The sequence below is a fragment of the Ranitomeya variabilis genome, chromosome 3, assembly GCF_051348905.1.
Source record: "Ranitomeya variabilis isolate aRanVar5 chromosome 3, aRanVar5.hap1, whole genome shotgun sequence".
NCBI classification, from domain to species: domain Eukaryota; kingdom Metazoa; phylum Chordata; class Amphibia; order Anura; family Dendrobatidae; genus Ranitomeya; species Ranitomeya variabilis.
Genome location: NC_135234.1, coordinates 87,136,344 through 87,149,653, shown reverse-complemented (window position 1 = coordinate 87,149,653; position 13,310 = coordinate 87,136,344). Strand labels below are relative to the sequence as shown.

Genomic DNA, 13,310 nt, shown 5'->3' with positions numbered 1-13,310 from the left:
AGACCCAGGAGTCTAATAAAATACTACTCCCAATATTACTAGTGAGTCACAACATCAGAACCACCTATGTATTAAACTTCTTGGTATACAGGTACACATTAGTGATGAGCGAACGTGCTCGGATAAGGTGTTATCCGAGCATACTCGGGTGCTCACTTAGTGTCTTTGGCATGCTTGAAAAATATGTTCGAGTCCCTGCGAGTGCATGTATTGCGGCTATTAGAGAGCCGCAACACATGAACGGATTGCCTAACAGCCGATGGACATGCAGCTGGGGGGGTCTCGAATGTCTTCGGCTTGCTAACCTATTATTCGAGCATGCCGAAGACACTGGGTGAGAACCAGAGCATGCTCAGATAACACCTTATCCCAGCACGTTCATTCATCACTAGTACGGACAGAGATACTGTGGTATAGCCCATTTAATATATGTGTACTAGTGATGAGCGATCGTGCTCGGATAAGGTGTTATCTGAGCATGCTCAGGTGCTAACCCAATGTCTTTGGCGTGCTCAAATAATATGTTCGAGATCCCATGGCTGCGCGTCTCACGGCTGTTAGGCAATCCCTGCATGTGTTGCCACTGTCTAACAGCTGTAGGGGTCTCGAACATATTATTCGAGTGCACCGAAGACACTCGTTTAGCACCCGAGCATGCTTGATAAGACTTTATCCGAGCACATTCGTTCATCACTAGTACAGATAGGTATTAAATGGTCTATCCCAAAGTATCTCTGTCAAGGAATACCTAGTCTACTTCATACTAAGTATCATCATGCCGGTGTGAAATCTGGGGAAAAGACTGCGGTTTTTCATTGATGATTACTTTTGCCCATTAGACTCATCTCAACACTTGTGCCTTCAACGTGATTCCGTGTCCAAACCGCTGCAGCACCAAACTGATCCGCAGAGATTTACCAGAACACATGCAGCACGACTGCCCGAAGCGCAAGGTTCGCTGTGAATTCTGCGGCAATGACTTCACTGGAGAGGCTTATGAGGTGAGCGTTCACTAAATTACATCTGGTGGGCTCAGCAGCCCTGATGTGCAATCATGGTACCCATACACCTCCAAAAGCGAACGAGCTGAAATCGGCGGGTCTAGACGACTTCTCTCTAATGTGTAATATGGCCCCAAAATTATCTATGCACAATAGATCTACTATGAGTACTGTTTTACTATTGTATTGTGTAGATTTGGATTTTAATACATTTGTATTAAATCTCTGATTTTCTCAAACAACGTGGATGTGCCATGACCCTCTCCATTTTATTGGATGATTTCCATTTACGGTAGCTTATTTTCAAATGCAGCCATGATCGTGCAGACAATAATTCGAAGGTCTTTTAGGTCAAGACATTAACGTTGGTCCCATTTCCCTGACTCTCCCCTATACAGCCTTGTGAAATAACTGTGAGAAGACGAAAAATATACATTTCTCAATTCTGTGAGTCAGTGGAAAATGGATAAAATATATATGGATGAATCTAAAAATGATATTACATATCATTGGTCCAAGTGCAAATCTGATAAAACATTGAATAGCTCTTGTCTGATGTATACTCGTGTAAGCGAGCCCATAAGTTGTACATACAAATGGTTATTGTCATTGTAAACCTGTCTGTGATGATAATGAGGCTACTGAAAAGTCTTCTATAAATAAAACAGGAAACATTAGACTATAAAATAGCGGGGTGGCCAGTGTGAAAATTGCAAGAGGTCACTTTTTTTATTTAGATTGTGATACAAAAAATGGCAAAAAGAAAAAAAAATTATAAAAAAAATACATTTAACACGAAATCCTGATTTAAGCAAAAGGACAGCTTTTAAGATCTTATATACAGTACATACAGTCATAGGTTAGCCATTGATGCCATTTTTTACAAACCGAGAAGTGTGTAGTCACTTTTGGCTAAATAGTATATTGAAATTATGACCATAGAAGTCGATCAGCTAAATATGATGATAATCCTTCCTCTCTACGTGAAGAATGGAAATACCATTATTATATAAGTGTAATTATTAGTATTGATGTTGCGTTATTTGTCACTTTACTGAACGTTTCTGTTTCTTGGTTTTTCCATTAGCACATTTAAATTTTTCGTTAATGCAATATAAGGCAATTTTCAAGATCCTCTTAGAAAATCCCCCCTTGTCATGCCAACCACATAGGCTGAGCTCAGCATTAAGTCTGATATTTCACATTTTCAGCTAATGACTTACACATTTACCATTTAGAGCGATAATCTTTGATGTATTAGCGGTGTCAAACATTTAAATGCCTCTCGTCTTTCTCACGCCGAGAACATCTTACTCATTTGTCTCCTCTACGAAGACGGGGAAGCTTTTTTTTTTCCTTTCCATTAACCCATTCTGTTTTCTTTGCTAAACTAGGATCACCAGGGCTCCTGTCCCCAAGAAAGCGTGTATTGTGAGAACAAGTGTGGCGCTCGGATGATGAGACGCGTCCTGTCCCAGCATTCTCTGGCCGAGTGCCCCAAGCGCACGCAGCCATGCCCTTACTGCAGCAAGGAGTTTGTTTTCGACACTATCCAGGTAATGATGAGCACACCCTATAATCTGGGACCGCTGGGTATGTGCAGAAAGGAATTGCTTTGCTTTCAAAAAGTATTTCGAGTAAAAGACAAGTTTCCCTTCTGTTATAATCTGAGCGTTCCAAGCAATGATGGTGAAAATTGGGTTACATGTTGGTGACATGGTGAGCAGTGCATCAAAGATACCTGCCATCAAAGGGATAGAGTAAGGCCGCCATTGCACCAGTTCATTAATCAATGCAAAGAGAACATAGTATTCAAAAAATATGTATTAGGGCTTCTCAATCTTTCTCCCAGGATCTCAGGAGTCAGAACATGGAGATGCCCGGGGCTCACAACTGGTTAAAGACATTACAACAACGGTAGTAGATTTCCATTTGTGTATTATTTTTGGGTTGTGACATCATAGCACAGAAATTATGCACAGTGTGATGTCATAGCGCAGAAAAAATGCACAGTGTGGTGTCATAGGGCAGAAATAATGCAGTGTGACATCATAGCACTGACATAATGCACAGTGTGATGTCATAGCACTGACATAATGCACAGTGTGATGTCATAGCACAGACATAATGCACAGTGTGATGTCATAGCACAGACCTAATGCACAGTGTGATGTCATAGCACAGACCTAATGCACAGTGTGATGTCATAGCACAGACCTAATGCACAGTGTGATGTCATAGCACAGACCTAATGCACAGTGTGATGTCATAGCACAGACCTAATGCACAGTGTGATGTCATAGCACAGACCTAATGCACAGTGTGATGTCATAGCACAGACATAATGCACAGTGTGATGTCATAGCACAGACATAATGCACAGCGTGATGTCATAGCACAGACATAATGCACAGCGTGATGTCATAGCACAGACATAATGCACAGTGTGATGTCATAGCACAGACATAATGCACAGTGTGATGTCATAGCACAGACATAATGCACAGGGTGATGTCAGCACAGACATAATGCACAGGGTGATGTCATGGCGCAGAGACATAATGCACAGGGTGATGTCGGAGCACAGCGATAATCCAATGATGTTATTTTGCTCATTATGCCTGTGCTGTTGTTCCACTGTGTATATCACCCTCGTGCTGTGACATCACTTTGTGCATTAAGCACTTACTATACCACTGCTTAGAGATTGTTGTTTGCATGGTTCTTAAGTTGTCCCATTTTGTTGTAGCTACATTTTTCCGTACTGTGACATCACTGTATATTAGGATGAGGCACATGGCTGATATTATATACTAGCGAAAAGAGGGAGCATAGACACTAAAATAAAAATCACAAAATTTTATTAATGAAGTACAGAAAAAACCATACAAGAAAATATAAATAAATGAATTCTAAATACATGACAGAATATATAAAAGATTCCAACATGTAAACAAAAGGAGAACCAACCAGTACACTAAGGGGTAGGACACATATCCAGTGTGTGACCTGGGTAAGTATTATTAGTCCACAAAAGTAATGTGTACTCCCATCATGGGAGAAAGATCTATACAGGACCAACACCTTATGTCACCTAGTACATCATTATATCCCAGTATGTATATACCGCCAAGGCGATAAGGACTTACCCATAATGGATCAGGATGCGTGTGTAGCCTACCCGCTACCCCTGACGCGCGTTTCGCTTGATCGCTTCTTCAAAGGGGAAGAAGCGATCAAGCGAAATGCGCGTCAGGGGTAGCGGGTAGGCTACACACGCATCCTGATCCATTATGGGTAAGTCCTTATCGCCTTGGCGGTATATACATACTGGGATATAATGATGTACTAGGTGACATAAGGTGTTGGTCCTGTATAGATCTTTCTCGCATGATGGGAGTACACATTACTTTTGTGGACTAATAATACTTACCCAGGTCACACACTGGATATGTGTCCTACCCCTTAGTGTACTGGTTGGTTCTCCTTTTGTTTACATGTTGGAATCTTTTATATATTCTGTCATGTATTTAGAATTCATTTATTTATATTTTCTTGTATGGTTTTTTCTGTACTTCATTAATAAAATTTTGTGATTTTTATTTTAGTGTCTATGCTCCCTCTTTTCGCTAGTATATAATATGTCCTATTGGGAGTGATGCTCCTATAGACTTGTTTTGATATTGGGAGAGCAATACCTGATTTCTGAATATGCTCTCGGCCATTTACAATACATGCTTATTGATTTTTGTGTGCACATGGCTGATATTAGGAGATTAAAAAAAATAATCTTCATAGTGTGGTGGAGCCACATTCCAAATGTTTCTATGGGGTCTGATAATTACTTGTTACATTCTTAACAGAAAAAAAAGTAAATTAAGTACATAAACTTGATAATAACGTATTCTCCAACTGCACTAGCAGCTGGGTAGCACCTGACCAGTGACTCCAACCTAAAGTTTAAGAATTATTGGCGGAGTATTCTTTTTTGATAAATCCTGGACACTTTTAATATTAATATATAAATATACATATATGTGATGGATGCTATAAAACATCACATTGTATAACTTGCAGTTGCAGTAATCCATTCATTTTCTTAACAAATTTCAAGTGTGTGATTAAAATCAGTATTTTATTGTATTCCATTCTTTGTAGAGTCACCAGTTTCAGTGTCCACGGTACCCAGTCTCCTGTCCCAACCAGTGTGGCAATGCCAGCATTGCCAGAGAAGACTTGAGCGGCCATCTAAAGGACAGCTGCAGTTCTGCTTTAGTACTTTGTCCTTTTAAGGAATCTGGCTGCAAACACCGGGTAAGATTGCAATGTAATGCTTTATGGCTTTCTATAAGGGTATGATTACAGATGGCATATTCCTTCCAGAAATTAATCCGTACATCTGAATGGAGCCGCTTCTGCAGCATGTGCCATGGATATTTCTGCAGGTCTTGTTCAGATGAATGAAACAGTTGTGGGAATGTCCATTACAAATTTGTTAAATATAACCATATTCTAATGAGAAATGGAAGAAATGCTAATAACATGATAGAAATAGTAAATCATGCTTTTTTTTGTCCCCTTTTTTTTTCACCAGTGCCCTAAGATTGGTATGAGCAGACATCTAGAAGAAAATATGAGAGCCCACCTCAGTATGATGTCCTCCTTGGTAAACCGACAAAGACAGGAGATTCTGGAGCTGAGGAAGCAGGTGGAGGAGCTGTCTGTGAGCAGCGAAGGGATACTCATATGGAAGATCAGCGACTATTCTCGCAAATTGCAGGAAGCCAAGGTTCGAGGCAACTTTGAATCATTTAGCCCACCCTTTTATACGCACAGATATGGCTACAAGCTTCAAGTCTCGGCTTTTTTGAATGGCAACGGCAGCGGTGAAGGCAGCTACCTTTCTGTATACATAAGAGTTCTCCCTGGCGAGTATGACAACCTGCTAGAATGGCCTTTTTCATTTCGTGTCACATTTTCATTACTTGACCAAAGTGATCCTTCCTTGTCCAAACCCCAACACATTATAGAAACCTTTAATCCTGACCCAAACTGGAAAAACTTCCAGAAACCAAGTGGTTCTCGAAATTCCTTGGACGAAAGCACCCTCGGCTTTGGATATCCTAAGTTTATCTCTCATGAGGACATTCGAAAACGCAACTATGTACGTGATAATGCTGTATTCCTTAGAGCATCAGTGGATATTCCCCAGAAGATCATTGCATAATTGTAATGCGTGGACATTTATGAGAGAGGACTTGTTCTCGCACTAAAATGAGTAGTGTTTTCTCCAGTTTCAGTTCTTGAGTTGCACCACTACCTGAGATGGCCTGGCTTTGAATTAGGAGGATGGTTACAAAAGAGGTACAAATGTTTTGTCCTCCAGTAAGTGTACATTTTCTTTTGAGTTTATTTGACCAAGTCAACTGTGAAGCCTTGGAGACACGAAGATGGTTATACCAAACCATTGCTACATTTTTGGGGGGAGATGATGATGGTTCTTCAAGCCGTTGCTACATTTTTTGGTGGAGATGATGATGGTTCTTCAAACCATTGGTACATTTTTTGGAGATGATGTTCCAAAACAAACTGTAACAGTCTATGTGACCAAAAGTTCACCCTTCTGCTTCTCTTTTGGCAACAATGTAACACCTGCTGCAAAACTGGGACTACATTTGTCACCTAGCTCCTTTCAGTGACAACGAATGGGGAGAATGTTTCTTTGCATCTCACAATACTGGATTTTTTTTGCGTGGACTTACAGTGCAATAAACTGTTGAATATTATGGAGGAAAATACAACTGGATTCATATTATCTGAGCTGCAAAAAAAAAAAAAAAGGGCCCTTTCAGGCTCTTAAGGTGTTTGTGAGGTCAGCACCTAAGAGCAAAACTAAAGTCCAGGTGCTAACATAAAGCCAAAGTGTCCAACCAAGGAGCGAGGACCGTGAGGTGTACCCCATGCAATACAACAGAGACGGGTCTACCTCAGGGGTGTTTGTGGTGCCGGCACACATGCAAGGAAGCTTGGATAACTTTTAGCCGAAGTGAATTATTTGGCTACCATGGGTCCAAAGGTTTACAAAAAGACATTGGCCAAGCGCACTGATAGCGGGCACGTCAAATGACAAACCGACGAGAGTCTTGAGGCCCTTTGTCACCCAATGTGGCCGCCAGGATCAGTCCATTTGTATTCTGAGCAGCAGCATTTTTTTTACTCGAATTTTATAGCCTTTTTACTCCTTTTGCAATTGACAGTTTGATAATACGTACTGGACAGCTTTGGGAATTGATTCTAATGATTTCGTAGCTGGGTTCTTCTGTTACTGATTATTGTATGATGAGAATGTTCTGTTTGATGTGACGTCTCTAATGTGAGCCTCGCCGCTCTGTACATTTCAGTGAATAAAATCCTGTCGTGAATTAACTGTCTGAGACACGCGCACAGCACGGCCTCTCCTACCGTCACGAAATGACCTTGTGCGTTGAGCATTACAAAACCGACTGACCTCCAAATAGTGACCTGGATCTTGTAATCACATTTCTAAAAACCTTACAATCATTATCGTTAATGTGGACACATGACCCTCACTACATTTCTTACTTGACAGCTACCCATTCATCAGACCGTTCACCAGGACACCAGCAGACTCTAAGCACAAAGTAATGAGTCCATTTACATTTGTTTCAGTACTTTCCATTTTGGCCATTGATTCAAGAAACACAATCAAGATTGAATAAAATCCGCCGTCCGGTTTTTATATGCAATCTGCAAGCATAATGATGTAAGGGCAGAGACCCTGATTCCAATGGTGTGTCACTAACTTGTCTGCGTTTTGCTGTTTCTGTAAAATGTTAGTGTTTTATTTAGTGAGTATCACTAGAGGACTAGTTATCTCGTGCTTCCTAGTCCAACCACACCCCCAGCACTGATTAGCAGTCGTGTTAGCGAGGTTATACGCAGCTAAACAGTATGAGCTCTGCTAGATCTGCACCAGAGAAAACTGTGATTCTATCACAACTACTGCAACCAGTGAAGTGATATATCGGTAGACTTGGGGTATCTGTCCCTACATCATGCTGCTGACATATTCCCTTTAATTAGCTTTTGACTTTGATACTAATTCCACCTGTGACAGATTAGACTACTATTGGCCTTACAGAAAATGCCCCAACTGGTCTGTCCAAATAGGTTGATCTCAGAGGATGACATACACTTTATTTTGTACAGAATTTTTCTCAGGTCCTCCATAGATCTATCACTTCGGTAACGGGATGACATGAGAACAGTGAGCAGATTGTACAGTCTAAATACCTTGAGAAATTTTCCAACAAGAAATATGGCGGACTGAATTCAGGAAAATGCAGTTTTATCGGGTCTTGTGTATATACAATAAGTCAGTGCCTCTTGTATTATTCAGGACACTCCAGAGTTTCCTCTACATTTCCAGTGAATAGATGGATTTTTCTATAATACTGGTTCAGTCCCCCATTGCATTAAATGGTGCATAGACCTCGAAGTCCCTTAAAGATGTTCTCCATATTACCAACATATTTAGTCATTGTAAAGTTTATTATTTTCACCCGTTTTTGGACATTTTCACTGCCTATTTTTATCATTTCCTATTAGTGTTCATGGTCGTGACTGTGAATCCTATTTATCCTCCTTTATGTGTAATTGGCCAACGAAATTAGAGAAACGTTAACAGCATGAGACAAGAATTGTAGTTCTATTAATCCATATTTGTAAGTCATTGGTGTAAAACCATGTAGAAATGTCATGTGCCAGAAGCCCCCATAGACCCCATTTAGGTAACTTAGACGTGCGATGCACATGAGCATCTTGCATAGATATACTCTGTGGATATACACATTTTGTTATAGAAAAAAAGAATTATATAAAATAATATATTAAAATCTGTGACTTCCCCTCTCCCCCATGGAACTCATTACATTGACCAATGTACCTACCAAGTGCCAATAGTATAATAGGATCTGATCTTCTGCGTGCTGTAAAATATGGCAGGGCTAATGGACGAGACGTGTCCGGAGCGATGGTGCTATGTGGCAATGATCTGTTTATCTCAAAACAATCTGGATCCTGTTAGGAATTGAATATCGTGGAACATTGTGAGATGGCTCTGATACCCGCCTCATCTGTGTTATGTAGCGTGTCTGAATTATTCTTGTTAATTATTTATTGTCTAAACTATCTGTGCTGAATGAAGAATTAATGTATCGGATGGAGGGGCAACTGATTGCCTTTATACTTTTGTATAATAAATCCTCTCCATGATGAATATTCTTGTCTTTTTTGTGATTATTAAATTTGTAAGTGATTAATTACTATTACCGGTACTTCTTCTAGTGCCAACTTCCTTGGTTGTACTGTACAAGTCATACTAGGGAGACATTGTTTTCCTATTGAGGTAGATGGTCAATGACTAACATTCCAGAAAACCATGCCACCTGGTTATATTGTTTCTTTGGACCATGGGAGCATATTAGGTACTTGAATGTAATTTAAAAGAACAAGTGATATCCAAGAAGTATCGTTTCTCCTTGCGGAGATTGACATGCTAAGCATGCCGAGATGAGGAGACTTAAAGCCGCAATGCTCCTCTGGGAAATATGCTAATTATGCAAATTGTCTCTCCAGAGAGGTAGAGAACTAGAACTCTAGTGCCACCTTTTGGATTGCTACTTCCAATAGGTAGCACTAGAGTTCTAGTTCTCTTCCTCTCTGAAGAGACAATTTACATAATTAGCAAAAGAACATGTGAAAACCTACAAATGTTACAAAACAAGTTTACGTAAATCGGGTTTTCACAAGGAATAACATTGCCCATTGTTAGTCCTTGCAGTTGGTAAGCAGAAAAGTGCAATGTAGAAACCATACTTTAAAGGGACTCTGTCACCTGAATTTGGCAGGCTATGCAAATGCCCTGTTTTCCGTCCGATGGGCAGTGTTTCTTCTTTTTTCCTCCACCCCATCCTTCCCCGCTATCTGCAATGTTTTTTTGGAATTGGAGTAGGTGTCCTCCATAGTTCGCGCGTGCGCAATGCAATCTTGTCTCGCGCACGCGCAGTATGTTTTGCCCATCTGCGGGCAAAGCCGCAAAAGCATTACTGCGCATGCGCCGGCGCACTATGTCCCGGAACACAGAGAAATACTTCTGGAACATAGTGCGCAGGGGCATGCGCAGTAATGCTTTTTGGCTTTGCCCGCAGATGGGCAAAGCATATTGCGCGTGTGCGAGACAAGATTGCATTGCGCGTGCGCGAACTATGGAGGACACCTACTCCAATTCCGGAAAATATTGTGAACAGCGGGGAAGGATGGGGTGGAGGAAAAAAGAAGAAACGGCATTTACATAGCCCGCTAAATTCAGGTGACAGTCCCTTTAATGGTGACTATAGATGGCACAGCCGTTACAGTCCATGAGTAAAGAAAATTTACTATGTGATCAGTTCTTTTTTACCACTTCTTGAACAGTCTGCTCTTTTTATATTTTCTTCCTCCTGCTACTATTTTACAATCGCTCCATCCTTGCTCTTGTCCTGTACATCGGATATATTTTTTGTTTATAGATGAATAGAGCAGATTCTCCATAAAGAACCATCTGAAACGCAGCATTCTGTATAGGCCCTACTGTCCTTAATAGCATCTAGAAAGACCTCATTGTTTTCTGGAAACTGATAACATAATCCTCACATGTGCCATGACCACGTTTCTAAATACAGATGTCCCCGTTAGTATTGAAGTTAACGATAATGACTCATTGGGGAATTAGCACCTTTCATCAGAAAGTCATTATGTTGCTTTGTGTCTGTTCTCTCTAGTTTTATCTATGGAAGGTGTGAAGAGGTAGGGGAGAGAGAATATTCATCTTGGGGACTATGGTAGAGATCAATCATTTACAAAATGTTAATAATTTTGGCACGTTTAGATCGCCATTGTATAAAAAAATCAGGCCAGTCACGTCTGCAAAAAATAAAGTATTTTGCTGCATAAGACCAAGCACACTTTCAGTTTACTGCTTGTTACCTATATGAAGGACAGTTGCAAATTGTAATACTTTTGTTACGTTTATAGCTCATTGCCTAGAGGACCGACCACCGCTGCTGGCTAGCTCGCAAGCATTCCGGTAGAGCTTGTAAGGGCTGTGCATTTTCTCCTGCTGAGCAGCGGTGGTCAGTCTCCAAGTTAACAAGCTGTAAATAAGTGTATTATCTCAAATAACTAAAAATTGTAATAAGAACATAAATTACAAAATTGCCTGTATTTACAAGCACTATCCAACAATAGCCATTTATGAAGGTGAAAAGCATCTTTTAAAGAATAACCGTTGTTTTAATTTTTCTTTCATAAATCAATAGTGCACATGGAAATGAGAAACAGAGAGGGGATGATAGTAGCTAATAATAAGATTTTATGAAAGACAACCCAAGCAACCAATCTATGAATTACCAGAGAAGCACCACGCAGGTAATCTAATATATAAAGCTGAATGTGTGTATGTATGTGTGTATGTCCGGGATTGGCATCTGAACCGTCGCAGCTACAGCCACAAAATTTTGCACAGTCACACGTCTGGACCCCGAGAGCATCATATACTATGTTGTGAGGTGAAATTTTAACCCCGCGCTTTCCAATTCACCAAACAATTTTGCCCCTATCTACATAATGGGGAAAAAATGAAAGGAAAAGTGTTGGAGGCAAATTAACAGCTGCCAGATGTGAACAAGGGGGACTTAAAGAATGAGAGCGATGGCGCCAAAGAGTATATACTGTACAGTTGCTAAGGTGGGGCCCCGACATGGGATAATCACCACACCACCACGGGGATATGAGCACACACACAAAATGCGCCACACACTACCACGTGCTCGAACACATATATCACCCTCAGCGCACATTTCACCACACATACACCAACCTCGCCACATAAAAGTCGAAACACAAAAGTCGCCGCTCAAAACTCGCCACGCGCAAAACTCTCCACATGCAAAACTTGCCACACGTGCAAAACTCATCTCATGGAAAACTCACCACACGCAAAACTTGCACACGCGGAAAAATTGCCACATGCACAAAAGTTGCAACACATGCAAAAGTTGCCTCACACAAAACTTGCACATACTCAAAAGGCACCACACATAAAACTCGCCACGCGCAAAACTCGCCATGCGCAAAACTTGCTGCACACAAGTTGCTACACTAACCTGTCACATGCAACTCGACACAAAAGTTGCTACACGCATGTCGCCACACAAAACTCATCTCACAAAAGTCGCTACATGCATGTCGCCACACGCAACTCAACACACACAACTTGACACACGAAACTCGCCCTAAAACACACACAAGTCTGGTATTATCCTTCAAAAATAAAAATCTGATTAATAAGCAGACAAACTACAAGAGCAACAAATGTACCATATAGGAATCCGGCAGCTGTCAGTCACATGACCTGTCTATTATGTGTATGTGTGAGCTAATATATACTGCCAGGGGGGGGTGGGCTTACTGTTGGCTGGGGATTTATCAGGCTGCCAATTTAGCTTACAAATACTGAGGTAAAAATACTGACCAAATAATGTGTGAACGAAGTCTAATACAGGAGGAGATGACACACAGGTATATACTATATACAGGAGCAGATTACCTACAGGTATATAGTATATACAGGAGGAGATGACATACAGGTATATGCTATGTATAGGAGGAGATGACATACAGGTATATACTATATACAGGAGGAGATGACACACAGATATATACTATATATAGGTGAGATGACACAGGTATATACTATATACAGGAGGAGATTACATACAGGTATATACTATATATAGGAGGAGATGACATACAGGTATATACTATATACAGGGGAGATGACACACAGCAGGTATATACTATATACGAGGGAGATGACATACAGGTATATACTATATACAGGAGATTACATACAGGTGTATACTATATATAAGGGAGATGACAATCATGTATATACTGAGGTGAAAATGAGAGGTGTGAGGTGAAAATGAAAAGGTGTGAGTGCAAAATGAGAGGAGTGAGGGAAAATAGTGGAGTGATCGGAAAATGACAGATGTGAGGTCGAAATGACAAGTGTTAGGGGGGAATGAGAGGAGTGAGGGGGAAAATGAGAGGTGTGAGGGAGAAAATGAAAGATGTGATGGGGAAAATGAGAGGCGTGATGGGAAAATAAGAGAAGTGAGGTGCTATAACTAACTACAGATATTTACTATGCCCAGGCAACGCCGGGCTCTTCAGCTAGTAGATTAT

At 40.7% G+C, this 13,310-nt stretch overlaps 1 protein-coding gene across 1 annotated transcript in view; it reads left to right on the top strand.

Annotated features, from left to right (window-relative positions):
- TRAF4 (TNF receptor associated factor 4) overlaps positions 1-8,569 on the top strand; it is a 45,521-nt gene extending 36,952 nt beyond the window's left edge. The window contains exons 4-7 of the mRNA XM_077294342.1: positions 840-1,001; positions 2,396-2,557; positions 5,160-5,315; positions 5,596-8,569. Of these exons, the coding sequence (XP_077150457.1) occupies positions 840-1,001; positions 2,396-2,557; positions 5,160-5,315; positions 5,596-6,228 (1,113 nt within the window). The 3' untranslated portion in view covers positions 6,229-8,569. The remainder of the gene's footprint in view (positions 1-839; positions 1,002-2,395; positions 2,558-5,159; positions 5,316-5,595) is intronic.
- Positions 8,570-13,310: the final 4,741 nt, after the last annotated feature.